Source organism: Vicia villosa, unplaced genomic scaffold (assembly GCF_029867415.1).
Source record: "Vicia villosa cultivar HV-30 ecotype Madison, WI unplaced genomic scaffold, Vvil1.0 ctg.000236F_1_1_3, whole genome shotgun sequence".
NCBI lineage: Eukaryota > Viridiplantae > Streptophyta > Magnoliopsida > Fabales > Fabaceae > Vicia > Vicia villosa.
In genome coordinates, this window is record NW_026705091.1 from 276,545 (window position 1) to 289,268 (window position 12,724).

The following is a 12,724-nucleotide window of genomic DNA, read 5'->3' on the forward strand; positions in this document are numbered from 1 at the left end:
GGGGTGAATTGTGATATTTAAAATTTGCGTTTAAATTTAAGGTTTTGTTACTTAAAAAAAGAATTGTGTTAGCATTTTTAAGATCAAAGTAAAACAAACAGTATAAAGTAAAAATAGTAAAATAAATAGTAGAAGTAGGAAATAAGAGTTTAGAGAGATGACATCAGTGTTTTATCCGAGGTTTGGTTGAACGTTGACCTACTCTCGTTCCCAAGAGTTGTTATTAAGATTTTGATTATAAACTTCAGCTTTTACAAGTCATGCCCACGAACCTTGATACAAGCAGATCTAGAGATTTTACAATGGCTTATTCTCAATCAAATATAAAGCTTTTATCCGACTTAGCTAATGAATTAATTAGAGATTTTCTTGTCTAATCTCCATAACCACATAGAACTTTTTCCAACTAAGTTATAGAATCAAACAGAAATTTTAAGACTAGTTAATCTCAAGAACCAAACTCAATTTCTGAAGAATATCACACTCTTAAGAGTGATAACACCAATACAATTTTTCTCATAAGTAGTTTTTCACTCAAAGGCACTGAGGCAACTTAGGTGAAAAGAAAAAATGTTTTATAGAAAGAGGAGGGTAAATTTCAAATAAAGTGAAGTTTAGAATTCAGGTGTGAAATGAGGAGCAGATGTGCTTCCTTTATATAGGAGAAGACAAAACTAAAAAAAGGAAATGTTTCATGGGCAAATTATTGGTCCAATCGATTGGTTCCTTATTCCATTCGATTGGATGACCTAAATAATCAATTATTTTTCCCCATTTTAGAAAGGTTAGAAAGAGAGTCATTTTCAATCACTAAGAAACAGTCATAATCAATTATATAATCGATTTTGCTTCCTCTAATCGATTTGCTTTAGGCACCAATCGATTGGATAGTTCAAAAAAATACTTCAAATGAGGATGATAGTTTCATAATCAACTGACTCGAGCTTGAAAATATTGTTGGACAATTGACTTCAAGCACAAGATGAGGTGAATTGTGGTATTTAAAATCCGCAATTACTTTTTAAATTTTCTTAATTGCACTTGAAATTGTGTTAGTACTTTCTTAAGGATAGAGTAAATTGCAACAGACATAAAGACAATAAAAATAAATAGCAGAAATTAAAAAGGATAAGAGTTAGAGAGATTACACTAGATACTTATCCAAGTTTAGGGTTTTCGGGAAGCGTATCCATTTGTCAAACTGAGTCGAACCACTAAGACAATAAACTAGAGCATTGAGAATTACATTGTAATTTTCGGTGTTCCCGTATAGCTTTGTGTATGATTCTCTATGTGTCGTCATCTCTTGCATAAGATGACGGTAGACAAATTGGTAGACGTCCTCTTCTTTAACGAGCAAATCTAAAATAGCTCGAAAGCCACAGTTGTGTCACCTTCAACATTTACAACCTACTTAATGTATTTGTGCATAAAAACTGACATCTCTTTAATATGTTTGATTCTTGGTAACGGAGGTGTAGGAGATCGTTTGCTAATACGAGCACCCTTGAAAACACTTTTTTGGGACCTTGGAGTCGGAGAATCTCGAAAATATGAGTCAACATGTTCAAAGTATGAAGGAGGCCGTCTCGTGGAGTTGTCACTTTGTATTAGTAAAGTTTCAAACCTAACCGGTCCATGCACAAATAATCTTCTCTTTAACTTGATCCAAAATAGTGCCCCCAACATATTTCAGCAAATATGGATATATCGCACACACACTCCTGAAATATGGTACAAATTCGACATATAATTCTTTCGTGGAAGAATTTATTATAGCATTCCATGCATCCATTATATTTTCCACAACCACACCAGGTTTTACCATTTTTCCATTTTCACCTATGACTAGTTCCGTGCCAACCACAGGTTTTACTCGACTTCTCACATTTTTCGTTATGTGATACTTACAAAGTAATATGGATGATGTAGGAAACATTGTTGCAACCAAATTCATCACTGCGGTGTTGCTATTGGTGATTATTTATTGTGGCATGTTTTCTTGGTCCTTCAACATAGTCTTGCAAATTTCCAAAGGCCTTGTAACATTGTTCTCTTTTTTGGATGCCTACAATGCAAAACCGACTGAAAAAGTCATCTCCATGAAAATAATACCAATAATTTCCAAGAGTGAAAGTCTATACTTGTTTGTTTTGTATGTTGAATCAATTGTGAGCACGGTGGAAAATATGTTTAACATCCACACTCACAATGGCTTTGAGAAAGATATTCGAATGCACAATATTTATTACCACCAATAACAGAAAAACAGTGTTAAAAATCAAACTAACATGACAATTCATAAGATGCATATTCGAACTCAACGTTCATTTTTCAACTCAAAAACTATATTAATGGAAGAAATAAGGGATGCAATGAATGAACTTTACCGGCAATTCCAACTTGTTTGATTTCCTTTGAAGTGATAAAATACAAGAATGATGTTTTGGTGTTGAAAAGTTGATTGAGAATGAGAGAAACTTTTTAAAGGATTTTTAGAATGAAGTGTTGTTTGAACATGTAAAAAAGATCATGCAATGTGGTGTTTTATCAAATTTCCCACTTGACATTTCTGAAGATGCATCTTCGAAAATATCATTAAGTCGTTATTTAAATCAACCCAACGAATAAAAACACCATAAATGTTTATAGAGAACATTTCAAAAATACATTTCCAAAATACACCCAAATAACGTAGAGAGATGCATCTCCAAACCATACTTTGTTCAAAATGAGATGGATATAAAAAAACAAAAATTTGTGTAATTTTGAATGCGTCGGAATCCACATTTTAGGACGCATGAAGGACTGTTTTGGTTCCAAGGGTGTGAGATGTATACATAAAGGTGTAGAGAACATTCCTCTAAAAGAAAATATAAAAAACCAACTGAACCAAACTAAACAATCCAAAAAAAAAAAATACTCAGCATATGCAAAATGCCTCATTATCAAAATGTCAATACTAATGTTGCATAGGTAACACTAATACCATCCAATACTTTTTTCATATCATCAACCAAAAAACAGTTCCATAGTATGAAAAAAAGTGGATTTCAATACATCTCACAAGTCACTCCCATCATATCTACTAAAAGAAAATATCCTCAAAATGTATCAAAATAAAATCAAAATGTATCAAAATAAAAGCAATTAAATTTGTATAACAGCAAAACTATATAGATGGATTTGATAAAGCCAACAACAACAAAACTTTAGCTTCTATATTTCATTTACACAGTTTCCTTTGTCTCTATTTTGAGCCAGGGCATTCACTATTACATGTTCAAGATTCAAAATCCAATGTGCTGAAACTATGATACTTTTCTCTTCTTTTTCTGCTGTCTCTTTGCTAGGATATACTTTAACTTAAGCCCTAGCACAGCCACATTTGTCACATCCCTCCCTAACTATGTTTGCATTTTCTATCATATCATTCCCAGCCTTTGAAGTTTATATTCCTTTCCCTTATTTCTTTTTCCCTTTTTAAAACTAATCATCCCAGTTATCTTCCCATCCATCTTTGTTTAAGGATCTAGCAGTAAGGCCGTTTGCCGAGATGCTTCCTGCATGGCGTACTGATGGCGACTTCACCGCTACATTGTCGTCCCAATCATCATCCCAAACTTGATCCCAACCTTCAGCAGATTCTATATTGGTAGCTGCAGCAGACTCGGGCAACGCCATTTCGAGCTCTTGATATGGGATCTCGTCGCGATGTTTCTTCCTGAACATGCAACAAGCACATATACCTCCAAAGACTAATACTGAGAATATGAGAAAATATGCGCCGTTTATTGGCGTTAAAATCTTGTCATAAGAAGGGAAGTGCAGAAAATAACTCTCCTCAGGTATGGGAGTAGCTGTGTGAAGCACGCAATCCCCTTTTCCAGCATCCAAAGTCAGTTGGGTATTTTCGCTATGAATTCGTTTGATTGTGACCTGAAAAGCAAGATTCCAAAACGGTAAGCCAATCACAAATATGACATGTAATCAAAACTATAGAAAGGAGATTTTGGTCATTAATGTATGTCAAGAATGATGAAACTTACTAAACCAGTCATCTAATAAAACAGAGCACACAAGCTTGACCAGATGATGCTTTTCACAGTAAATACAAATAAGACTACGAAAACAAAAAGTAGCTGTTTTTGTTTGTCAAAATAGAGGCCATACATAATGTGAAGTCTCTAAATAGAAATCATATAATGATTCTGATGAAAAAACATAAGAAATCATGAAAACCGGAAGGGTGGATTCGAGGGTGAACCACTTATACATATGGTTCAATCCACGAACCATAATATTGACTCGTAATAAAAGTATATATTATGATATTATTTTATTTATTTTTAATCAGGACGGGTGAAAATTTTATGTCCTTGGCCCCACACAAGTCCCTTAATAAGCATCACCATTACAGAGATGTCGCCATTCAGTGTGCACTGCTATTGCCAGGAAAGTACAATTCCTTCTCGGGTAATGTCATAGAGCCTCGTGGGTTGAAGTAGAGAAATTGGATAAGATACCGCAGAAAAAGGCAACAACACCTAGTTAGAATAGCTTAAAGCTGACAACAAGGGGACTTGTTATGGCCCCATTCGGATGGAATGCAAGTGAAGGTCGGAGGTTTGGGATTTGGGTCTCTCCTTGGCGCTGAGTGTGAACCATTATGAGTTTGAACATTGTTGGAAGTTATTAAAGTAGATCAGCACAGAATCAGCAGTCCATTCATGTGAATAATAACTCAGCATTATTATATATTTATCACATTATAAATTAGCATTTATAAGGAAAATTACTACTCTATAAATACCTCTCATTTATTATTTACCAAATCAAGATATACATTTATCATTTTGAGTGTGTTTCATTCTATAAATATGTAGGTGTCAAACACTCAATAATTATGGAACCCATGCCTCCTTCAACACAACCTTTGATACCCATTTCAAGTTATGCTGAAAAGTTTATTCTTTTGGAAATAGTCTAGGGAATTAAGAAGGTAGGGTGGATGATTATTGTTGGAATTTTCGCCTTCATTGTGGTTTGCCCCTAGTCGCCTTCATTGTGGTCCGCCGGCATTTGGCTTGCCTTCATTGTGTTGGGTTTGAAGAGGTGATTTTGTCTCACATTGCTTAGAGATATGACCAATGTTGTGTTTATAAGTGGGAGCCTTACCAACCAGTTTTGTAGGAATGAGTTAGGCCCAACCCAAAATTAGATAATTATGTAACATAATTTTTACGGATAATATTGAAGGAGATGCCAATGTATTAGAGTGTGACGAAATGGTTGGAAATGCACAATCTGATGGAAACGGGTAATATGAATAGAAGCGCCGAATTACGAACTACTCGAAACTGTCCGCGGTCTCACCGTCCGAATTGACAGCCTAGGCTATGGTACATCTGTATTTGGACAGAATCTCAGCAACTCATAATGAAAAATGGAGGAAACTTATGATTCCCAAATTCGAGGGTGAAAATCCTTTTGGGTTGATTAATTGTGTAGAATGCTATTTTAATTTAAGGGGTGTCACTGATGAGGAAAAGGTACAAGCTGCAATGATAGCCATGGAAGGAAAAGCACTCACTTGGTATTAATGGTGGGAATTTTGTTCCCCCTCACCATCTTGGGACGATTTCAAGGCTGGTTTGATTAAGCGCTTTCAACCGTCAATACTTCAAAGTCCCTATGAACTTCTCAAAACAAATGGGCTCGGTGGAAGAGTATCGTGGCCGGTTTGAATTGTATGCTGGTTGGTCCACTTAGAAGTGCACAACTAGATTATCTTGAAGGAAATTTTTCTGAATGGGTTAAATGATGGTGTGAAAGCAAAATTAGAATTACACCTGATAACAATCTTGGCCGAGATGATGGATTTCTCCCAGAAAATTGATGAAAAAAGAATATCATCCTTGACATAGGCACTACCTCCTACACCCATTCTACGCCTTTCACAAAAGGTTACCCTTCTAGGCACTACCTCCAACACCCATTCTACGCCTTTCACAAAAGGTTACCCTTCTAACCGCACTGTTACTTGGGACTCCAACAACAAGGTATCCAATATAAAAACAGTGGATGCTCCTACTACAAATAAGACATTTAACCCCAAACCAAAAACTACTTCTCATGGGCGAGCCTTTTGCCGACTTACAGACACGGAAATGCAGGAAAAAATGGCTAAGAATGTATGTTTTCGTTGTGATGAAAAATTTGCTCCGGGTCATGTGTGCAAATAAACAATTTCATGTCATATTTATGGAAGGAGATGACAACGAGGAACCAGCCCCAATTATTGAAGCGACAACAGAACCAACACTCCATATCCTCCAATTATCCATGTATATATATTTGGATTCACCTCCAAGAAAACTAGTTGTAAATGTTAGGCGTAGGCCCAAGGCCCAGTAAAATTAGGCCCAAATTATATAATTAAGTGTAATGTATTTAAGTAGAATAAAGAATGAGAAACTCTCATTCAGTTTGTTATTGGCTGGTTTGGTTTGGGAGAGACTAGGCTCTCTAATCCTAGTGGTTGTACTTAATTATACAGTTAATTCTGTAGTCTATAACTGCTGTTGCAGTTTATAACTGCTCCTGCAGGAAGTTAATTCCAGTATAATTGCAATAAAAGTATTGTATCACTGTGTATTATTCTCCCCTTATCAATCATTACTATTCAGAATCTATCACTTTGTTACACTTCTTTCAGTCCACGAAAAGATGAATTTTAAGATTCGGAAATTTCTACCTCAGGTAATCCTAGAAATGAAGAAATTGTTCAAGGACTGTATATTGCTCATTTAAACCTTGATTTTTGCAGACAATTTTAAGAGATGGCGTTTTGTTTAATCAAATTAATGCTGACACTATTTTGTCTGTAACTGTCTCACGAAATAAACAATTATCTGAGACACTAGTGAATCTCAGACTTCTGACTTTGAAGTGTGAGGGGTGTGAAGAAAAAATGGCACATCGACCCAAGAATATGATTATCAAGTAAAGGAAACAAAGCCAGCTTAAGATAAAATGGCTAATACCTTTTCTGTTTTATTTTTGTCCACTTCTACATCTCCAAGGTTACTTTCATAATCACTGCGAAGCTTCACTTTGATGGAGCCTTCCCCTCTATTTCGAAGAAGAACAACTAAGTTTCTGGAATCTGGCCATTTTTACAAGGAATATAAATGCAAATGAGTTCATATTGTTGACTTTGTTGAAAAAAGTAATACAACAGAACTGAATAATTGACCCAATGTTTTTGTTAGTATCAATTAGGAGGTTTTTCCAGCACCCCTTCCATTTTGCAGGGAGTATGCCAACAATTAGTTCCACATTGAAATATAAACACATTAACTTATTTCATACTTAAGTTTAATTAAATGGTTTTCACGACTAAATTTTAGCTACAATATGCTAAAGCTACTAGTACACTAATAATAACACAGGGACAGAAGGAATCTCTTGTCAATAAGCAGAATTGCATGCTTTGCTTTTTCACATGAGGATTAATCCAACGCACATAACAGTGCTAGTTCAAAAAGCAAGCTGGATCATCAAACTGATCGGATCAGTAGATGCACTACAAGCTAACCCATATAGAAGTTTGGTGTTCATCGCATAAGTAATTATTTTATTTTTTAAAAACAAGACAAATATTCCCTCCATTCCTAAGTTTTGGTAGTTTAATAGGCATCTCAGTTGTTTCAAAACTCTGGATGTTTCACAAACCCAAAATATGATTGACCTTCTTCTTCCAACTACACCCCAAGGTTAAAATTTGTAACTTGGTTGATGATGGGAATAAGGATACATTACTATTAGTACATTAAAACCATGGTTCTTCTCAAGCTCATAGGAACTAGTCTAGTTCCTGTAAGTTGTAACACTTGAAAACAATTCCAGTAATTAACTGACAGGTGTCAATTAGTTATACTCTCCTTGCCTCATATAAGTAGCTTTTTTTAACAGCTCATATAAATAGTTTGAATACTGATTGTAATAACTTTCATAATATAAAAATACAAGAAAATTCAGATTTATTATTCAATAGATTCTCTTAAGGTTTACTCACAACACCTTAGATTCTGGGTTTCTACCTATGGTATCAGAGTTCGATTTATCAAAAACAAAAAATAAAAATAGAAACTACGAATCTAAGGAACTATGAGTAAATCTGAATCTATGAAAGTTACAATTAGTGTTCAAGCTAATATATGTGTCTTGTGAGGTTGTAAGAGTATAACTAACTAAACCTGTCAGTTAGTTAGCTACAGTAACTGACACTAGTCCATCAGTTAGTTACATTTAGTTACAAGGGTTGTTTACTTGTTTTCATTTGTTACAGCCTACAGGGACTGCACTTGTTTCTATGCACTTCAGTAAAACTACTACTTTAATATGGTACAATACATATCAATTAAGTGATTTCTAAATTGATGTGCAAAGTTTCGAAATGGAAGGAGTAGATTCATAACACCACTACTAGGGTAACTGAGCATGTCAGTTACTTTTCTGTTAAGCCGTTACTACAGTTTTTAGTTAATTTTAAATTACATAGCAACATCTCTTGACTATAAACGTACAATTAAAGATCACTCAGAAATCTCTTAGAGAACACTTTTCTCCCACTATCTCTTAGATTCTTGCACTTTCTCACGCTCAATTTCTAGAACCCACAATCCTGAACTATGCCGATTAAAAAAAAAAATGAACATTTCTTGTTTAGAGCAATGAGCCATTTTATTTTATAAAAGATACATAGAGAAAAATATACAAAGGGAAACAAGGATAACAAAATAGCTCAAAAATAGAAGCAAACAAAAAGTAAGAAGGGGATCAGAAGGCATCAATGTATATAAACTACCAGATCAGTTACCAAAAAATATATTAAACCATATAGAAATTAAATGCCTAATTTGTCTACAAACAGCTGCTTGACTCAGATGTTTATCAATACAGAGAAGGACAATGCCATGATTGTCAAGATCTTGATCTAGATCTTAAAATTTTAAGATTTTACAATCTCACTCACCCCCAACGATCCCGATCTTAAGAAAAATTGTATGTTGTAGCCAAATTGTGAAAAAAAAATCGTAAAATCATTGATTTGGTGCGATCTTAGCCAGTTTCAGCCATGATCGGCTGTTTTCCGGCCACCACCATTAAAAGGTGAGAATGATGAAAAGATGTAGGCACAACAATTACGGCTCGGCGGGGATGAATGCGTACCTTTTGAAATGATGCAGTTTCAGACCTAGGGTTTAGAGAATAAACATCTCACGCATAGGATTGTTTTAACTAATTGACTTATGATAATCCTAGTAATTGACCAACTATGTCCTTAATATCTAACAAATGTTCTATGTGGTAGTAATAAAGTATAAAAACTCAATCATACATGTCTAAAGAATATGAAAAAGAGTCAATTTCTCACTAATACAGTTGCCTATTAACATATATTATGTGAAAATACTTTAAATATATACTATTATTTTTTTCATTTTAGTACGATCTTACGGTTTTTTTGCGATCTTATGTTATATGATCTTGTTACCCCCTCTCGACCTTACAAAATAATTGGATAGGATCTTCCAATCTTAGCTACGATTTTATATTTTATAATCTTGCTATTCTCTCCCGATCTTATGTAAGATCTCGATCTTGACAACCTTGAACAATACAACCAAGGATATTTATCCGCACAAACAGGAGGAAAATGCAAAGCAAAGGAGGACAAAAGATACTCCAAAAACACCAGGTGCTCCATACCATAAAGAAATCAAATTCCTAATTTTGTCCAAAATTACTGTTTAACTAAAGAGAAATACTTAAAAATGACAGGGTTCACTCCACCGAAATGCACCATAGTCTAGCAAATATTACACATTGCCTCATAAAGTTGGTTTCTTCACTTCTACCAAGATGGAAAGACCTTGAAACAGAAGAAATTCTACAATCATAATAATAATGATAAATAATTCCATAAGGAGCTATCTTTCAAACAACAGTATTGCCATATGGTAAGTAGCTTAATGCCGGTATCTATATAATGTATTGCTAGAGAACTCAATTGTTCAATTCAAAACAAAACATCATAATAAAAATTCAAAAATTGTAGTTACCATAACAAAAAAACTAAAATACATAATATATTATTATATTAATATAGGGAAATCTCAAATTTCACTAAAAACTGAATAATAAGAAAAAATTAAGTACCACATGTATGTTACGTGTACCCAGTACGGGTACTTCACCATTTTAGAAGTACCCATGCTTCATAGGCCAACATTCACTTTTTAACCAAGCTTAATTTACTTGCAACTGTTTCATCTAAATCGGAACACTCAACTGTCTTGGCACTGCTGATTGGCAAAAGATTATTCACGAGAATTACAGCCCCTCCAAAATTTAAGGAGTTTAACATTATCTTCTTGAACAAAGCAAACATTTGTCAGAGAAGCAATTTCTCAATGGTTTCTACATCAGTAATTCCACTTAGAATATATATTCATCTACTACAAGTTATCGCATGACAGGATCCACATTTATGAAACCTAGACCAGATTTTGTTGAATTTTATGTTTGGATGTTCTCAAGTACATTTGTTTGCTTTTGATACGTTCTCAAGTATGACAGCCTCTTTAATTGTGTGAATTTTTTTTCTATTTTTGAGTACATATGTTTACCCTGTACGCTAATTGATTGATAGTCTTTACACTAGCAGCTATCCTGTTGTAGCATTTTAGGGGGTCAGCTCTATGCGACGATATCTGGATTAACAACATACTAGCTGTACCTGTATCTATGCATCATAAGAAACCGATCTAGTGATATAATGAACTAAGATACTCTTAACATAATATAAAGATACTATAAGATGTTTTATTATACACTAACACGGTATAAAACTATGATAAACTAAAGCTGAAAAAATCTAACCAAACCATTGAGCTAAGTATTTTATACTAACTTTAACTTCAAGTTTCCATTAGAGATTTAACTTTCCCAACATAACTTCATTAAAATTCAACAACAGCAACTAAGCCTTATCCCACTAAGTGGGGTCGACTACATGGATCAACTTTCGCCATAATGTTCTATCAAAGACTAATAAGAAAAAATTAACTACCAAATAGGTAGCTTGGTTGATGAGCTAAATGACACCATAAGGGTTTTTAAGCTTGAAGGTGCGGATTCAAACCCTAGAAACTAACATAATCACTAACTAACTAAAATTTAACAAAAAAATTATACTATAAATAAACAAACCATTGATTAAAGCAAAGTAGAATACCCTTATTAGAAATGCAAGCAGCCATGACCCCATCATCTGTGCAAGTATTTAGCCCTTCACAAGTGTCATTCGTTGTAGAATGCGAAAATTTAATCTCCTCCTCTTTACCCTTCTTTTCTTCCTGAATCTTCCCCCCATCAACTCCATCTTCAGCTTTTTTGGGTACAGGAGGTGGTGCAGTTGCAGGAACATGAGGAGGAGGTGCAGTTACAGGAACAGGAGGAGGTGGTGGTGTAGTAGCAGTAACAGGAACAGGAGGAGGTGGTGGTGTAATAGCAGTAACAGGAACAGGGACAGGAACAGGAGGTGTAGTAGCATTAACAGAAATAGGAGGAGGTGTGTTAGTAGTACTATTATTCTCCTTTTGATTTACATCACTGTTATTCACATTCTCAACTTTAGGTAACAATTGTGGCGGTGGAACTGATGAAACATTTGATTCAATTTCTTTCTTTTTCTCTTCACCAACTGTTTTGTTTGGATCTGGAGAATCCTAAAACCATAACTTCATTCAACCATTGTAAGCAAAATAATAACAACAACAATTGAAGAAATTCAAAAAAAGGAAACCTTTAAAAAAAACAAAAAAAAACTCACCTTTATTGGTGTTGAATCAATCAACTTTCTAAAGCTCTTAACAAAAGAAGCATCAACACAATGAAATAGGATTAGAGAAAACAATAAAAGTTTCAGTAACGTGTGTTTTCCCATTTGATCAACACGTTAAAGTTCACACCTTTGAATTTGATTGAGAAAAATTCACATAGAGAAAGTGAAATCAAGAGAAACCCTTTGGTGAGAAAATGGATTGAAGGTTGAAAAAACAGATTTTGAAGGTGTGAGGTTGTGACGGTGGGGAAGAAGGAGTTGTTGGGATTGAAAATTGGGAAATTTGTGGAATTTTTTTTGGGGAAATTTGGATTGTGATGAAAAGTTTCTGAATTGGGATTGATTAGGAGAAGGAGAAAATGAAGAAGACTTGACGCGGGTCTGCTTCCAGAGAGATACACTGTTTCTTTCTCGTGAAACGAAAACGAAGAACTGGTAAACGAGAGCAATCTGGGCCGGGTTTGTGTGAAATGGGCCTTGTTTTTAGGATTCGGGTTGCTATTCACACCCTTAGTGGTGACTAGTCTACGATTCTGCTATTCTACCTTAGTGGTTGGGGTGAGAATAGTCCAAGCCGGCCTAAGGGGCCTATAGCCTACTTAAGGTCAGGTCAGATTAAGCCTATTTAATAAAGATGTCAGACTTATACATTTTTAAAAGCCTATTTTAATAAATAGACTAGGCTTAGGCTATTAAAAAAGCCTATGAAGCATTATAGGTCAGCCTATATTTTCATATATATTAGAGATATGCTAAATAGCTCGACCCATGTATGAATATATATTAGAAAAAAACGCTAAATAGGTTAGC

General features: G+C 34.6%; 1 protein-coding gene across 2 annotated transcripts; it reads right to left on the bottom strand.

Moving 5' to 3' along the window:
* Nucleotides 1–3,185: 3,185 nt before the first annotated feature.
* Nucleotides 3,186–12,339, bottom strand: LOC131625796 (uncharacterized). 2 transcript variants are annotated; one of them, XM_058896628.1, is made up of 5 exons: nt 11,903–12,339; nt 11,567–11,798; nt 11,306–11,530; nt 7,047–7,168; nt 3,186–3,939 (listed from the first exon to the last, which is right to left on the bottom strand). In XM_058896628.1, the coding sequence occupies exons 1-5, from the start codon at nt 12,014–12,016 to the stop codon at nt 3,490–3,492; spliced, it is 1,143 nt and encodes a 380-aa protein (XP_058752611.1). In that variant the 5' UTR covers nt 12,017–12,339; the 3' UTR covers nt 3,186–3,489. The 2 variants fall into 2 exon arrangements, with proteins under 2 accessions (XP_058752611.1, XP_058752610.1); XM_058896627.1 differs by having other exon boundaries at nt 11,306–11,798; nt 11,903–12,338.
* Between the last annotated feature and the right edge of the window lie 385 nt (nt 12,340–12,724).

What these genes read in the sequence shown, in the direction of transcription:
- LOC131625796 (XM_058896627.1), bottom strand. Translation starts at nt 12,016, where the DNA reads ATGGGAAAACACACGTTACTGAAACTTTTATTGTTTTCTCTAATCCTA. An exon ending in TTGATTCAACACCAATAAAG is followed by an intron (nt 11,799 to 11,902) that starts GTGAGTTTTTTT and finishes TTATGGTTTTAG; the next exon opens with GATTCTCCAGATCCAAACAA. An exon ending in TGCTTGCATTTCTAATAAGG is followed by an intron (nt 7,169 to 11,305) that starts GTATTCTACTTT and finishes AAAAATGGCCAG; the next exon opens with ATTCCAGAAACTTAGTTGTT.